Below are 16,722 nucleotides of genomic sequence, written 5' to 3' on the forward strand. Positions count from 1 at the left end.
TAATTTGAAGATACCCAAACCCCTGAAAAAGAGGTTCTAGATGAGCCATTTCGGGGTCAAATTTGACTTTCCACTTTTCTCTCTTCTTTGCTTCTTCCCCTAAGATGATGGGTCTGTACTTTCGAGGCGGTACGTAAGCCATTTCTCGTACTTGACCTGTAGTGCCAGCGCTAACCGGCCATAATCATTCCTCATCAACGTCGATAATTCAATAGCCTTGCGAGCCCAGCGTTGTGCGTCGACTTGTTGGTCGCTCAGGTAGAGATCGACGGCGTAGTTGAATGATTTCGCGCTGAGATATTCCAGTTCATCTTCTCGACGGTTGTTTTCGGCGGATGCGATGTCTCGGGCAGTGGTGAGGGCTTGATTGAGTATCGTCTCGCAGATGCGTATGTCATTTCTACGTTGGTGGAGGCATATATCGAAGATGCATCTGATGAAGCTGAGACGTTTGGCGTCTGTGTGTTGAAGGGAATTGAGTAGCTCCTTTTGTCGAAAGTTAGTTGAGTGCTTTAAATACAACAGGGGCAAACTTGCTTGTAGATTGCGAATGACGTGCTCGATAGGCATCTTGTCGGCTGTCAAGATCATATCTACCATTATTGAGCGGGCGAAGTCACTGTTAGTCGAAGATGCTGCTTTGATAAATGCTTCCACGGCTGGCCATTGTTGGAGGTATATAACAGCTTCCAGGTAGAAGCATAGAATCTCGTGGTATCTCTCAAGGATGGTAAAATCTAGGTATTTAGTTACATCTGATATATTTGAGTACGATGCTATGATTCTCTGAATATCCGCGTGTCGATGTGTTACCATGAGGTAGTATGTTGTCTTGAGAAGTCAATGTAATTGCCAATTTTACAACATGAAGACATATTCTCACCTTGATGTCAGTGGATTTTGCTGCTCGCGCCATGTTGGTGTCGATTAGTATTCCAAGAAGGTTGCAGGAGATTTGACGGCGATCCATCTCATGTTTGACGTCGATACCGACATCTTTTGGGTACATGTCAATGAGCTAGAATGTAATGGGCATATCAGTCAGATACCTATGTCATTGGTTTTTTAAGCGGCATCAAGCTCACTTTGAAACAAACGTCCAGGATCAGCAGTTGATGGCTCGCAGCCCAATCCCTCGATTCCAGAAGCAGCACATACGTGCAACGAACGAACCAGTCATGGTCATTAGCATCGGAAGGTTCCTGGCTAATTGCACATTTCACTGCCAGAATTGTCACTCATGGGAGATTCACATATTTCACTTTGGGAAAGTGCACTCACCCCATGACAACACCTCACACATCTGCTCCCTCAAATATTCTACATCACCGACGTCCTCCCGCAATTCGTAGACTATGAGCCTAATAAAAGCCCTAACTATGCCTTAGATTCGCTGGATTATACAATGTTGATCATCGGCATACCGGTGCAGGTCAAGGTTGATCGGCTTCTTCTTCAAAACAACCGGATGCTTTTTAATGAGGGTATAGGCACTCTCAAGGGCAGCTCGCCTAAGCTGAGAGGACACTGTTACTGCTGCAGCTACCGTAGCTATAACATAACGATGCTCTCCGTTTTCCAGCTCGATAAGGGATACCAGGAGACTCGCAGCTGTCGCTCATTAGCGCTCATCTATATGTTAGAGGTGTAACAACACCTACCCATATCAATGTCTGAATCTCTGAGCAACACCTGATACATGATGTGTATCGTTGTTGGGTCCCTTTCTTCTTTGTCAAGAAGCTCCCAGGCGGATTTCACTTCCGCATAGTCTCCAGTCTGAAACGAACAGTCCATTGTTTTTCTATTGATTCAGTCAGCGCCGAGGTAACTGTAAGAACTGCTATTTAATTGGTTTACCTCAAAACATTGGCTTTGTTCTTAGGAATCGCTCGATCAAAGAGCTTGTTTTGACAAAAGTGACACCACGCCTGAGCTTCAAGGTAATCACTGTTTGAGCAAGCAGATTCGATGTACTTCCACATGAACTATATATATCGTCAGCACCAAGTCTAATAAGGAAGGACCTAGACAGGCTCAGAGATTCCAACAATTAAAGCTGCATTACTCGCCGCTGTGCACAGGGGCTCCTCGAGTATGTTATTCAAAGTAGTTGCAAGATCAGTCAGAAAGTGTAGCGATTCAGTATGTCTCCATGGCGGCGAAGGAACAAGGCGTAACAGAGAGACAAAGTTCTGTTGTAGCCAATTCTCGTCTTGGGCGAACACATTTATTCGTTGGTAAAGTAACCTCAAGGTCATCATAGTGTTTTCAGGACTAATCAGTCAGCGTTGTTCACCGGAGCTGTTGATTGATGTGACTTACTCTTGAGGTCGGAGTTTGAGTATATACTGCAAGCATCTTCTCGACTTAGCTTTCACCATCTCCACAGCTGTGTGGTTTGCAGGATTCATACCTCTTAAACTTGTCCTTAGTAGGCTCCATGGTCTTGATGTACTTGATCAAGACTGCAAGATTGAATGTTAGTGATCTTCTTCCTCAAAACTTTTACATTGAACTTGAAATACCTACTTTGGTGGTAAACATCCTTGTCGAAAGCTTCTTGTCTAGACGCTACCTCGAGTTGCAGAAACAAACCTAATGGGCCTTCTAGATCCTACGACGTCGATAGATGATTAGCACGTTTTCTAATTTCCTAGCATACTGACTCACCTTTTCAGTACTCTGGAGAAGCTCGCTTCTTCGACTATTGAATGCTTCCGACATATCTTTCACTTCCAAGGTTGCTTCGTCCATCAATAACACTTCCCTCCATAATGTAAGTCCACTCACCGAGACCATAGAAAAATCCCGAAACTAATTTCTTATACTCAAGAACTTCTTGGTGACACTGCCGTAGTATGCTGAACGTTTCTGACAATTTCTGCAACAATAATTCTGCTAACTCTCTATAGCCATGCTTGACTGCCAGACGAAGCGCAGACAGACATATACTAGCATACTGTTCTCGTGAGCCCAGACTCATCTTGGTGACATCCCGAGGTAGAAGTGAGAAGTGCAAGTCAAAATCCTTGATGTCTTCATTCTTCAGTGCCTGTACACGTTATTCACCATGAACTACCCAAGAAGATTGGTTGTCCCTACCATCCAAGCACATAGAAAATGATACCGAGCAATATAATCTTGACGGTCCGGATCAGCCAGCTCACTGAAATCGATGGAGTTGACCTTGAGAGCCGCACGTCGGAGAAGATCGGTGACTTCTACTGTTATGCTTGAACCTGTGACCAGGAATGAGTAACCCATCTCCATTTGGGATCCTCGAGATGTGTCAAACCTAGACAAATCTCGGCACTTCTGATAAGAACCTGTAACAACTTCCAACTCGAGTCAACATTTTCAGCACAGCAGCACTCTAACATTCGAGACACAAGCAGGGGAACTATCACAACCTTAGTCAACAGATGTTAACACATATACCACCCCCAGATATACATACCCTGAACAATAGCTCCCCCAATCCCACCAACCGCAACCCGCTGCAGAAACCTCATAGACACATTCCACAACGCCGTAGCAGAGCTATCCAATAATCTCAACGAACGAAACGAAAACCTGTTCGTAGACAATGACAACATCTCCATCGTAGTATTCAATGTCTGGCGGGTATCTGCATCTTGCATCCAGGTCAAGAATGCTGAAGATGAGGCATTGTCATCATCTAGGTGGGACATGATATCTGCTGCGAACGCTGATACCATTGTTAGATTTGGTAAAAGCGAAAGGGGGTAGAGTGTATGGGGGCTAACCACATATTGAGATGGCGTTTTCGTTATGGTGGGTTTCGTCGTCAGCGTCCATGGCTGAGAGGTCGAGACTATCACAAGGGTTTTGAAATTGCTTCCTGCTCTTTGATTCCCTCTGGAGTCTTTTGAATGTGACGGATTAGAAGGGCTGTTTATAGAAAATAAATCTTGTCGAGTGCTAGAATAGGAGTTGTAATGAGGAAAAGGGCATGCCTACTTAGAAAGGAAGGCACAGCGGAAGGGAAGAGTGGCTGGGCGTGTTCCTTCCTCTTGTGCCCATAAATTTATGTAAAGCAGATCTACTCTATCGTCCATAGTACTAATGAGAAAAAAAGAACCGTCCAATTTCATGGAAGTTCATGCTTTCCAAAACATTCATCTCAATGTACAAGCCAGCAGCATATCCAACTGGTATCGAACTATCAAACCCTCCCTAACGCCTATCCACAAGAACGATAACGATTAACATCAACCAAACCGCAAACGATGTCGATTCATATATACAACATGTACAAATCAGTGATGACGACGCCTCTCAGAAGGCAGGAAATTGCCCACAATGAGCGCAGGACTAACCCAGGATGAGCAACTTCCGAGTTAAGGTATAGGAAGGGAAAAGGGGGTACTTACATGGCATTTGGATCGCGACGAATAGTAAACGAAAAGCAGCATGGTATCCCTTTTGTTGAGTCGTCATCATCGGGACTCTTGAGCGTACAGCTGGTAAGCATCGCCTTCTGAGAGCCGTCGAATGCGATGGCGCCGAACTTCTCCCAGTAACTGACGAGTTGGTCTTCTGTGATGATTTGATGTAAAGCGAGTTTGCCCTATGCGATCGGACTATGTTAGTGATTTCCCATATGGAAATGATGGTAGGGGACGGACATCTCTCAAATTTTCAATAGGCACATTAATCAACTCAGCCATTTCTTTGTTCCCACGAAAAATCTCGCCGGTTCGTCGCCAGCAACAAGCCGGAATCGCCATACTAGCAAATACTCGATCATACTCCATCAGACTACGTTCAAACCACATTTCAGACAGAACGAGTTCAATATCGGTCAGACTATGCATTCGTTCACGAAACTTGGGACGGAATTTATCAAGTTGTCGTAGGATCTTGTGGCGCAAAGAGGGCTGCATGTGTGATTCCATGTACTGGTTTAGTCGCGCATAGCCCTTGACGTAGTTGAATGGCCTCAGCATTCCAGCTTCGTACTTGGCCTTGAGAAGTTTGTTCATTCGTTCTTCGGGAGGGTCCATACCAGATGGATCTGCGGCGGTCATGTAATAATTCTCGCGAGCCTTGTCTGTAGAGACGGCGGAAGAAGCAGGCCGTTGAATTGCGTTGGCTTGCGAATTTGCTGCCTGCTGCGGCGTCAGTTGTGCTAACTGTTGTTGCTGTTGCTGTTGCTGAGCAAATGATGCCGCATTGGGATTGATATTCGTGCTCATATTGATCAGAGAAGAGTCTGAGAACAATCCCTGAAGCTCTTCATTGCCATACATCCCGTTGTCGTCCAACAGACTGTTGTTAAGGAAATCGCCAAGTAAATTGTACTCGTTAGTGACCTCAGGGGCATTGAACATGTACGACGGATGAAATGTGTGCATGTCCTGATACCCATTGCTTTGTCCGTTCATTGCCCAGTCGCCGCCTCCTGAGCCGCCGGCATTGTATCCAAACACTACAAAGAAATCAAAATAAGCTCATATCCATCGATCTGTTTGTTAGTTATGTGGCAGGGTCAGTCTTACCCTGCTGATTGTTCCCTTGGACGGCCTGCGAAGGGTCGATGGTTGACGGACGAATGCTCAATGACGAGTCCGATAGCATGGGTTGGTTTCCCGCGTCGGCCAGATTGTGCGAGTTTGTGAATTCATTTCCGATGACTGCGCTGTCTTCATGGTCGCTGCGGTTGTTCTTCTTAGTGGGCTCGCGCGGCTCGTCATGGCACAAATGGCCGATGTTGCGTTTGATGCATCGAGTGCATGGCCGTTCCTAGAATCGCAAGATTAACAATACCATTGTTTGGAAGGGCGCAGGATCCTCGAATAAAAAAAACATACCGAATCGCATGTCATATGCTATTCAAACAAGAATAGTTAGAATATCCGCAAACCCGCTTGGCCACGAACCGAACTCACCGAACGTCTACAATACACACACGCTATACGCAATCAATCAGCATCTCCTCTCTCCCTGACTTGTTACACGACAACTGCACAACACATACCATGATTGACTTTGCGTCTCTTCTTCGGCGACGCATGCGCCTGGCCTGCAGCCGCATCAGCCTTGGCAAGATGATGGTGTTGCTCATTAGAAGAAATAGAACCTTTGCCCGAATTATTCACACTCTGCGACGGTGATGCATTGTCTACATTTGGTTTGACATCCTCCTCTCCTCCTCCACTTCCTCCATTCAAGGTGCCTATTTTGGGGTCGGTGTCGGTGGTTGCGATGGTTTCCGGCATGGTTGGTGGTTTGAGAGATCCCTCGGACAATGCGGGGGTGTGGGCGTTATCAGGAAGGAATGCGAATTGAGCAGATAAATTACTGGCAAACAAAGATTAGTAGTGACTTATCGCTGCGACTACCGGCAAGCGAAAATGGCAGCAAAATAATGCACGAAGCAATGCGACAGCGAGACGTCAGCTTTTGTAGGAGTTTCGAGAGATCAAAGAGATGAAAATGTGGAGTCGTGAATTTTGACTTTAAGGCTTGAGGTCTTTACCGGTAGCGTAGCCCAGTGATTATGGTTCCATCGGCGCGGTTGCCGGCTACGGGTAGTCTTAGTAATTCGCATTTCGCGCCGACTCAATATTCAGACTCTCAGAGTACTACGTATAAGTGCACATGCATGTACATATACACATATATAATAGTGGCTAGATCAGTGGTTCCTTGCTTCAGGGGACTTGATTTTGAAAGGCAAATTCTGCCCGTGCTGAATGGCATTGATCGAGTTCAGTAAATTCGACGAAGAATCGCTAATTATCCATTATTCACTAGCTATTACCTATCTTATAAAAATGATACATAGTTCTTGCTATTATACAGAAAGTGAAGCCAACCCCAGAAAGCCTTCAGGAAGCCACCCACACCCGAAAATGATACAGTACCACCGAAAATCATCGCGTCCCCTCATTCCAAGTCATTCCTCTAGTTCATACAAAGACCGCCGAAAGAAGTTTGCCAAAAACTCCACGAATGAGGTCGGGGCGTTCTTGAGCACAAGTCAAAAGCACCGCAGCACTCAAAGTAAATGCCATTTGTTCCCTCTCCAGGTACTGTCAATATGTTAGTAACAAGCTTGACATCATACTTGCAGAAAGCGAGAGAGGGGGGAAGGCACACCTTTCGTTCATATCGTCGAGGCAGGATTGCCGCTGCTGCTCTTGGAGCTACGAAAAGAGCAATTTCCTGTCTTCGTGGCGCGGTTTCCGCCAATATACTCCAGCCACACATAAAACAGCCAGCGCCCACACAGAGACCAGAATCCCACATCAAAGGCGTCACAGTCTGGGAGCTGAATATCTTCGGGCCTATTCTTGTCCTTGAGAGACATACTCCGTAGTAGAACATGCTAATGAACAATGCTAAAAACGTTGACGATCGTGTTGCGTCCTTGACAGCTCGATGGAATGCGGCCGCTGGCTTTTTAGCACGCACTCTGAGAAGCAATTGGAGTGGCAGATTCGTAAACATAGCGAACTTGAATGATCGCATAAACCGAGACATGGCGTGCCATTCACAATTGGGACCACATCCCATATGCACCATTTCACATGGAATTGGCGCGGTGACTGCGGGATCACCCCATTTGATGGGCCAACCGTAATCTTCACACATGGATTCAAGCAGTCGTGCTTGGCCTGTATCCTTGCCATAGACAAGTTGGCCTCGTCTCGCTCGTCGCAAGGCCTCAATGAGACGTCCGTCCACTTGGGCTGCCTCTCCGATCCATTTCCCGTAGGACCGCGGCAATCTCTCCGGCGCATAAAACCACGCCCACATTACTATCGCAGCACTTCCGGCAAAGAGGCCAGCATCCGCCAGTCGGGGGGCAATGGCTTCCACTCGCGACCATCTTCCCTTACTCTTTTGTCTCCTCTCCCATTCAGTCCAAGCTAGGGACGCTATCACGCGGGCGGCTCGCGTGAATGCAAAGAGTGTAAGGTCGAGCGATCTCCCAACAAGGTCTGGGCGATATTCTTTTGTTTGAATGTCATCCGACAGACACTCCTTCTTGGATTGTTTGTCCAGAGCATTATTTCTGATCCCTCCCCGATCCTCACTCTTTTGGTTCAAAAGATTGAAAGCAACCCATCCTGAAAGACAGGACGAAACAAACCGGACGATTCGGACAAGGGTCTCGGAGGAGGCGCGGTGTGGGGAGCGTGCGACGTATCGAAAGAACAGAAAAGGTAACCACGTCGAACCACCGACTAATACAGCGCAGAATGTTGAAAATTTGTTTAATCCGAAACCATCTCGTAGAATACGATATAGCTAGAAAAAAAAAAGATACGCAATTAGCACACCGGTTACTCAGAATTCTGATTTAGACAGACGCACCTTTTGAAGCTTTGCACGGAAAGTAGCGTTTTTGCTAGCAAGTAAAGGAACGAAACCAAGTAACCTTGGTGTTGCCAAGGCTAGGTATCCCAAGCCATACGCTTTGAGGATTCTGCATACCAATTAGAAAGTTTTATGCGTTCAGACATCCATTGAACAAACTCACGGTTGGATCAAGTGAGCATGAACAGCCCTTTCCCTGAGGACTGCCATCAGGCTGTTTTAGGATGTTCGCACGGCATAATAGAAACGAAGCTGGCCAGCAATCTAACGGCTTGGAACAATTCCGTCCAATAAATGTCGTGGTCCAAGTCAGGGGGGTTGTTTTTAGTGTACTACGACTCTACGAGTAGAGAAATAACAAAGGATGGCGGATGTCAACAACTAGGGATAGCCAACCTTGTTTGGAAATCACATGTGAAACTGGCAGCATTGACCCTCCAAGCGTTGTACACCGTAGTACACGTATACTCCCCAGTGTACGGTACCTAACTAGTGGGCGATGGGCCAGCCTCCAGTCAACGACAAGCGTCCTGAGTCAAGTATCAATGCACCCTAGCCCCGTGAGATTCTTGTTTATGCCTCATAACGGTAATAGTAGTCGTTATTGGAGACTGGCAAGACAAACCGAACAATAGTGTCAAATTATCTCGTCGTCGTCCCCGGATGGCGATACCGGTGGTTTGGTACCAGACATCCGTGGGAAATGGTGCCTCGGCTTTTACGGTCTCCCATAGTAGTACTGTGGTAAGTGTTCAACGTTGTTCCTGGGTCGGGGGTAGATTAGATGGGACCGTCCAAGTCTATTACAATGTGATAGATAGGATAGTTATGCAAGTTTTGCCGGCGAATGTATTACTAGTATACTATGTATGGTCCGGTACAGCGTACGGCGGAAGCCTTACTGTGGACATGGGTTACAGTGACAGCAGGTGATGTGAGAGCAGCGAGAATGCGAATTAGTACTACATAGTACTAGCTAATCCGCATGATCTGGCCAGAAAGACTGAGATCGTGAGTATCGAGCGGGAAGCGTACGTACTACGGTACGTCACAGCACGCGACTGACCTGGACCATGGACGGCCTAATACGGCTAGTCCGCCAGGGTACCGTAGCGTCAGTCAGATAAATCTTTGCATGTGATCCTCCTTCCTCTCCTCTCTTTACCCTACTACATACTACATACTCTTTATGGTACACTGAGCAGTGTCTACACTCTCCGTCAAACTCCACACTCAGCCCTCAATCCCGTATTATTATCGTCGTATCTTTGGTTGGCTGCTTTGGTCTTGACTTGTCGCCGCCTTTGCCAAACTTCCAATTCATCGCGGACTGGTGCCCACCGCTGCAATCTGCTTCCCCGGATCTTCCCCGCTTGCACTGGTCTAAACTTGTCGTGTCATGGTCCGATCCAGACAAAGATATCACTCATACCATCGCCGCAACTCTCCAATTGATCGCTGCTGCATTTGCCCTGCTCCCAGCACATTTCTTTCGCTCGACCGATGATTTATAGCAGACGTGAATCGTCGCTCATACGGACTCGACTACCTCGCCGTGAATTCCACGAAAACATGCTGAGAAACAGCCATACAAGGTTGTCGCACGTATAATAATATCACATACATTAGCAACAGGACATATCGGCCCATGCTCGCTATGATGAAGGTCGCGGGATCCGTTGACCAGAGCGCGTCGCCGCCTCCTGGCCCTTTTGGCTGTAAGTTGTTTTCAGATGTTTCCCAAAGACTTCGTTCATGACTCTGTGTACTAATCATGACGCATCCGACTATAGACAACTTCCTCGCCGCTAACGACACTCCGTATGATGTCGGTCCAGCTCCTCCCCCCGGACCGTCACTTCTCGACGATACCGAGTCGAACATGCTTGAGAGTTTCTTCACTACATTGAATACTAGCCAATTTGACGTCGGAGACGCTTGGTTCCAGGATTTATCGCACGATAAAGGAGGAGGCGCATTTGGTTTGGACTGGACAGAGGGACTACCGCCGAATTTGGAAGGCTCAACAACTTCACTATCACAACCGCCCATCCTATCAATGAATCCTCAAAAGAACACAAATAGTCTGATGGGAGGACTTGGCCCAGACTCCGATATTCTTGCAGCCGCTTCTATGCTTTATGGAAATGGAGGCAACACGATGAATTTTGCAACAGGTCATCTATTCCCTCCTGGTGTTATGTCGGAAATGGCACCTAATCATATGAACCCGCCTCACATCAAGCAAGAGCAAATACATCATCCACCAACAAATCATAATGACCCTCGTCAAATGATCCAACACACATCAGTCTTCAATCCAGAACAGCCAGCAGTTCCCGTGGATCCGCATACTACTATTGAAGTGCAACGGTTACGCTGGGGCTCGGATGCTGGGTTTGTTGATCATGGTTACCAACGACCTGCAGAAATTGAAACCACAGAAGAAGTTGCGAAAAATTTGCTGGAAAACATGAAATGTCTTGAACCACAGACGAGCGCTACTAATACGTGCGCTACCAATACGCGCGCTCCAACACCAACACAATTTGAACCGCCTCAAAACCGGGAGTGGAATATTGGCAATGGGGCAATTACATCTCAATCTTCTTCTGAGACAACGAACCATGGCGACCTCGATGGTAGCTCACGACCCAGAAAACGTTCCAAGATCAAAATGCAAGAGGATGAAGATTCAGACAACAATAGCACCCCTCCCAGGACGAAGAAGATGACGAAAGGTGCATCTGGAGGCAAAGCGAGACGTGGTTCAAGCGAGAATGCCTCGAAGAAACTCAAGGCCCAGCAAGCTACCAAAACAGCGAGAGAAAACCTCACAGAGGAGCAGAAACGCACGAACCACATTCTGTCAGAGCAGAAGCGTCGCAATCTTATCAAGCAAGGATTCGACGAGTTGTGTGCTTTGGTCCCTGAACTTCGAGGTGGTGGTTTCAGTAAAAGTGCCATGCTCATCCAGGCTGCGGACTATCTGGAGGCGGTTTTGACCGGCAACAATGTGCTCCGGCAACAACTTTCCCAGCTCAAAGCGGTCAACGCCTTCATGATACCTCGATGATTTGTTTACGTTCTCTGCCTTTATTCTTTTCGATACCCGGTTACATATCCAAGTCTACCGCGTCATCCAGGATCAGACCCTACGGAGTGTCAGATTCTTTCTCCATTTTGTTCTAAGATACCCTCAAAAGTCTCCAGGAGTCTCGGCCGGTTAGTACAGCATCCACGATTAGGATGGAAATAATCAAGATGAAGGAGTACATATAATATCTACGCACAAAAGGATTGTAGATATTTGTATGGATGCATTGTGAATATTCGAATGTTGTGGTTATTGTGCGTATATAATGAATGAATAATGTGTTATATGTCTACAGGATGTCTCGTATTGTAAATAATAAACAAGTTATTGAACTTATGATACTGTACTACAGTAGTACGTATGTATATTGTATATTCAGACTGTCTGCAATCGTAGGCCAGATCTTAAGGCGAGGTGGGTCCGTGAAATGCCTCCGGGAGCTACAGTAGGTTGCCGGGGCTCAGCGTATCATCCAAACGTAGGTACAAAGCCTAGACTAACCTCAACAACACAAGCAACAACTACATCGACATCTTGTTCAAGCAATATCAGCAGCAGTCTCACGGCCAGGCTAAAAACATAACGCTGGTACTTCAATCTCTCACCGATCGCGCTTTTCTTCCATCAATTGATTCAAGGACATCCAACCCACGCGTGCGCATCAACAAAAACAATGGCCCCAAAACGCAAACGAACCACCAACCCCGAAGACAACAGCGACGAAGACACCAACACAGCTCGAGAATCAAAACGCTTCACCTGGCTCAAACCACAAGTGAGAAACGTCTCAAAACACACTATCAAATCGAAATGGTCCTCTCTGCCAGAACCCGTGCAAAACAAAGTTCGGGAATTATTCAGATCGTTGGAACGGCCCGTTATTGTGCGACAGCGCGATGAGAAGAAGAGGATTGAGGCGCAGGTTGCGCTGGGGGGCGTTGTGAAGACGTGCGTGTGCTTGCTATGTCTGGCGCAGTATGAGGGCTAATTTTAGGCGTTGATGTATAGGTTGGAGCGACGACTCCCTCGCATGCCCTTCCCACCGCTTACAAAAGATGCTGGTTTTGATCATGAATCTGTGCTGAATGAGCATGTACGTCTCCATACCCCAGGGCGATTACAACGAGTCAATGCTAATTGATGTAATAGCGAGTACTAGAGACACAATTATCCACAACAAGGAACACAATCGACCTCCTAAAATTAGAAATCGAGCGTGAAGAAGCCCTTTTGGCCAAGGAAACGAAATACGTCGAAGAAATGGAAAAGAATGCAAAAAAGGCGGAGGTTGAGCGCAAGCGACAGATGAAGAATGTACGTCCTCCTCTTTGGATATGTGTTGGAAAGTTACAATGCTGAATGTGTTTATGATATAGGAACACCCAGTTCTACGACATATCGATGCACACTCTGGAGATGCAAATGGATCATCATCTTCGGTGCCGTTTGTGGTTCTTGATCGGTCAAAGGAGCAGACTGCTCTTTGCGAGGTAACACCTCCCCCCTCTCCTCTCCCTCCCATCTCTGTCTCTAGTTTGAGTGCGAAGCTGATGCGCGACACAGATGGAACCCCATCGCGAAATTCAGTCGATAGTAATGCAATTGAATGGGCATCTCAATTCAATGCAGACCAATATTGCGCCGTTTGTCGCATTGAGAGAGGCTATTACTGAGGCACAGGCGGCTTTGGATTTTTTGCCCCTTCCGCCGGATTGATCGTTTCTTTCTCGAGAGAAATAAATTATCATCGTCGAATTGAAAACTGCATTGGAAACCGAGAAGGTCTTATACAATCAGGTTTCACCCCTCTACCATGTCATCCAACAACCTGGCCATTGGCAGGTCAGAAGTATCCAGTTTACGCTGCATACAAGCCATAACCACCACAAGAGCCGTGTCGATTGTGTCTGTAGGCGTCCTGCTCCGACATCATAGTGCAGTATAGTCGGATACTGTAAAGTGCTTTAGAAGCCAAGATCTACTTTGGATCAACCAAGCAGCTAACATTGAAGATATGGGTTTATCTGGGACATGTGTATCCTTGAAATAAGAATGAAATGGTATTGCTGTCTATATATTTGTACCTTTCTTCGAAGCATTACATAGTAAGTTGCAAGTGTAGATTCAAGACTGTGAGGAGTATATGCGAGCAGATTATTAGCCATACAGATTTCCGCACCAAAAATAAACGGCTTCAGGGCGCGGAGAGCGGAACTCAATTCGAATTGTCTTGGCAATCATGCTTCTTCCGTTGACAATTACCGCAACAGCTTCATAACCAGCAGCATCACTGAGATTACCAGATCAATTACAATATTTGGCTATCTGCTCAATCGTTATACAGAATGGATATGCGAGGCCTACGCTTCCTAGGCAGATATCGCAACACATGTCGCCCACAACAATCCTTTAGTCATCCGACGACCAACGGAACGAGACGATTTTCACAGCGGTCGAACCTGCGACAACAAGCACCATCACAAGGGAATACTGATATGAAACAGAAGAATGCGTCTACATTGTCCGTTTGGTCTCAATTGGGGTCAGATGATAGGATTTTGCGCTGACGAGAAGCAGATACTACACTGCCAGCGTTATCGTTGGCACTCTTGCCCTGGCCTATGGCTCTGTACCTTTATATAAGATGGTATGCCTACCCTACCATTCCCTCTCTTGAAGTGGAAGATCTGAATACTGATTTGATTTCCAGATCTGCCAACAAACCGGCTGGAACGGCCAACCAGTCCAAGTCCACAAAGCCGGCGACGGCGACACAGCCTCTCGACTCAAACCCGTCACCGACTCACGCCGCCTGCGCATAACCTTCAACGGCTCCGTCTCCGATGTTTTGCCTTGGAAATTCACCCCTCAACAACGCGAAGTTCGCGTCCTCCCCGGCGAAACCGCACTCGCATTCTATACAGCCACAAACAAGGGACCCAACGACATCATTGGCGTCGCAACATACAGCGTTACGCCGGCACAGGTAGCGCCGTATTTTAGTAAGATTCAATGTTTTTGTTTTGAAGAACAAAAATTGAATGCGGGCGAGTCGGTGGATATGCCCGTTTTCTTTTTTATTGATCCGGATTTTGCGAAGGATCCGAGCATGAGGAATATTGATACGATTACGTTGTCGTATACTTTTTTCAGTGAGCTTTCCCCCTCCAGGGACCTATATTGGGACCTATGTATCCTATGAAACGTTATACTAAGACATGATGTGTTTGAACAGAGGCTCGGTATGACGATAATGGGATCTTGAGACCTACTGCATAGAACAAGGCGTGAAGCTAGATACCCACCAAAATTTCGACACCACAGATATCATGTACGACTATCATGGGATTTACATTCTATCTACCTACTCAGCTCATACATTAAATGGCGTTATTTGTGCATTGGACGGTTTGGGACAAGATTTGAAGGAAGACATGTATAGATAGATAGCTTGTACATATTGTTAATGGAAATAGCATTGATTGGATATGACCATAGAGAAACGCTTGAAAGACATGTATAGATAGATAGCTTGTACATATTGTTAATGGAAATAGCATTGATTGGATATGACCATAGAGAAACGCTTGATTCGTACAGCTCGACATGGCCTAGTGGATATATCCATAGCATTTCCATTCAGTTCAGTATAGATTCTATAGAAAGATCTTTCGTCGTGATCCAAGGATGCCTCAGATATAAGGGCTTCGGGGAAGACGCACGGACCATATGTTAAGTGCTACGCGTCAATGCAATCCCGACGCGTTTCTTTAGACTACTACTTCTCAGAGACAAGATACAGAGACATCGACACCAACAATTACTATCTGTGTCAAGTTTGAGACGATTACAATATGGCTCTCCTCGTAGACAGATTACGTCCACGATCGCTCGATTCACTAACCTACCATCCTGAACTCTCTGCACGGCTAAAATCCCTGGTAAGACCCAGCCCAACTTGATCTGTTTCGAATCAAGACGTCAAAAACTCATCCTGAATTCTGATATACAGGCACAAAGTGGCGACTTCCCCCATCTACTAGTATATGGCCCCTCCGGTGCAGGCAAAAAAACCCGCATAATCGCAACCCTCAAAGAACTCTACGGACCCGGCGTCGAAAAAATCAAAATCGACGCTCGCGTTTTTCAGACCACTAGCAACCGAAAACTAGAGTTCAACATCGTTGCATCCGTTTACCATCTTGAAATCACGCCCTCAGATGTAGGCAATTATGACCGCGTTGTTGTGCAGGAATTATTGAAAGAAGTCGCTCAAACACAACAAGTCGATCAATCAGCCAGACAACGATTCAAGGTCGTCGTTATCAATGAAGCAGACCACTTGACACGTGATGCGCAGGCCGCTCTGCGTCGAACTATGGAGAAATACAGCCCCAATCTACGTCTCATATTACTAGCGAACAGTACCTCGAATATCATTGCGCCGATTCGCTCACGAACACTCTTGGTGCGTGTTGCGGCGCCATCCGAAACAGAGATCTGTGCTGTGCTCAAGTCGGCGGCGGCGAAGGAGAATTGGGCGCCGTGTGATGAGTTGAATATGAGGATTGCGAAGGAGAGTGGACGGAATTTGCGACGGGCTTTGCTTATGTTTGAGGCTATTTATGCGCAGAAGTTAGTCATGCATGATTTGTGGAGTTTGGAACAATGTGATGCTGACGATAGGCGGTGATAGTGAGAAAGTATCTGATAAAACTCCAATTCCTCCACCGGATTGGGAGGCGCTCATTTCAATGGTTGCGGATGAGATATTGGCAGAGCGATCTCCGGCCAGGATATTACAGGTTCGGGAAAGGCTTTATGATTTGTTGACTCATTGCATTCCGCCTACGATGGTGTTGAAGGTACCCCTTCATTGCATCCAGCCTATTGATATGGAAGCTAACACGCCCTAGACGTTGACATTCAACCTAATCTCCAAGGTCGACGACGCCTTGAAGCCAGAGGTTATCAAATGGTCGGCCTTTTACGAGCATAGAATTAAGTTGGGCAGTGTACGTGCCTTCAGCCCATGTTTTGCATCTTACCAAATGCTAAAGTTTTATACAGAAAGTCATCTTCCATCTTGAGGCTTTTGTGGCCAAATTCATGCGCATCTATGAAGGGTACGTTCTCCCATCCTACTTTAAATCTTTCCACGAATCCACTAACATTATGAATAGATACTTGATGGGCATGGACTTTTAAATGATGAAAAGTGTTGCTACGTACTACTGGGATATAGGCGTAATGAGTTAGAGGGCATGGTCTTT

The 16,722-nt window shown here is 46.5% G+C and overlaps 7 protein-coding genes across 7 annotated transcripts; 4 read left to right on the forward strand and 3 right to left on the reverse strand.

Annotated features, from left to right (window-relative positions):
* Positions 1-99: 99 nt before the first annotated feature.
* Positions 100-3,822, reverse strand: EYB26_007307 (uncharacterized protein; the record flags this gene model as incomplete). Its single annotated transcript, XM_054266579.1, has 18 exons — positions 100-486; positions 538-831; positions 884-1,018; positions 1,086-1,222; positions 1,282-1,373; positions 1,425-1,611; positions 1,662-1,804; positions 1,861-1,988; positions 2,052-2,277; positions 2,326-2,361; positions 2,417-2,468; positions 2,533-2,617; positions 2,674-2,747; positions 2,794-3,055; positions 3,106-3,242; positions 3,299-3,403; positions 3,461-3,712; positions 3,771-3,822. The coding sequence occupies 18 exons, from the start codon at positions 3,820-3,822 to the stop codon at positions 100-102; spliced, it is 2,784 nt and encodes a 927-aa protein (XP_054122554.1).
* Positions 3,823-4,283: 461 nt separating this feature from the next.
* Positions 4,284-6,245, reverse strand: EYB26_007308 (uncharacterized protein; the record flags this gene model as incomplete). Its single annotated transcript, XM_054266580.1, has 8 exons — positions 4,284-4,338; positions 4,398-4,594; positions 4,653-5,455; positions 5,526-5,769; positions 5,838-5,855; positions 5,916-5,938; positions 6,005-6,049; positions 6,107-6,245. The coding sequence occupies 8 exons, from the start codon at positions 6,243-6,245 to the stop codon at positions 4,284-4,286; spliced, it is 1,524 nt and encodes a 507-aa protein (XP_054122555.1).
* Positions 6,246-6,938: 693 nt separating this feature from the next.
* Positions 6,939-8,562, reverse strand: EYB26_007309 (uncharacterized protein; the record flags this gene model as incomplete). Its single annotated transcript, XM_054266581.1, has 4 exons — positions 6,939-7,061; positions 7,129-8,283; positions 8,350-8,461; positions 8,516-8,562. The coding sequence occupies 4 exons, from the start codon at positions 8,560-8,562 to the stop codon at positions 6,939-6,941; spliced, it is 1,437 nt and encodes a 478-aa protein (XP_054122556.1).
* A 1,447-nt stretch (positions 8,563-10,009) lies between these two features.
* Positions 10,010-11,428, forward strand: EYB26_007310 (uncharacterized protein; the record flags this gene model as incomplete). The annotated part of the gene is made up of 2 exons (XM_054266582.1): positions 10,010-10,070; positions 10,146-11,428. 2 exons carry the CDS (start codon positions 10,010-10,012, stop codon positions 11,426-11,428), a joined length of 1,344 nt encoding a protein of 447 aa, XP_054122557.1.
* Positions 11,429-12,122: 694 nt separating this feature from the next.
* Positions 12,123-13,165, forward strand: EYB26_007311 (uncharacterized protein; the record flags this gene model as incomplete). Its single annotated transcript, XM_054266583.1, has 5 exons — positions 12,123-12,397; positions 12,458-12,542; positions 12,599-12,763; positions 12,826-12,939; positions 13,013-13,165. The coding sequence occupies 5 exons, from the start codon at positions 12,123-12,125 to the stop codon at positions 13,163-13,165; spliced, it is 792 nt and encodes a 263-aa protein (XP_054122558.1).
* Positions 13,166-13,794: 629 nt separating this feature from the next.
* On the forward strand, positions 13,795-14,728 carry EYB26_007312 (uncharacterized protein; the record flags this gene model as incomplete). Its single annotated transcript, XM_054266584.1, has 4 exons — positions 13,795-13,970; positions 14,027-14,096; positions 14,160-14,601; positions 14,685-14,728. The coding sequence occupies 4 exons, from the start codon at positions 13,795-13,797 to the stop codon at positions 14,726-14,728; spliced, it is 732 nt and encodes a 243-aa protein (XP_054122559.1).
* A 575-nt stretch (positions 14,729-15,303) lies between these two features.
* Positions 15,304-16,657, forward strand: EYB26_007313 (uncharacterized protein; the record flags this gene model as incomplete). Its single annotated transcript, XM_054266585.1, has 6 exons — positions 15,304-15,390; positions 15,462-16,084; positions 16,146-16,314; positions 16,366-16,464; positions 16,520-16,575; positions 16,633-16,657. 6 exons carry the CDS (start codon positions 15,304-15,306, stop codon positions 16,655-16,657), a joined length of 1,059 nt encoding a protein of 352 aa, XP_054122560.1.
* Between the last annotated feature and the right edge of the window lie 65 nt (positions 16,658-16,722).

The sequence above is a fragment of the Talaromyces marneffei genome, chromosome 5 (assembly GCF_009556855.1).
Source record: "Talaromyces marneffei chromosome 5, complete sequence".
In the NCBI taxonomy this organism is placed as follows: Eukaryota; Fungi; Ascomycota; class Eurotiomycetes; order Eurotiales; family Trichocomaceae; genus Talaromyces; species Talaromyces marneffei.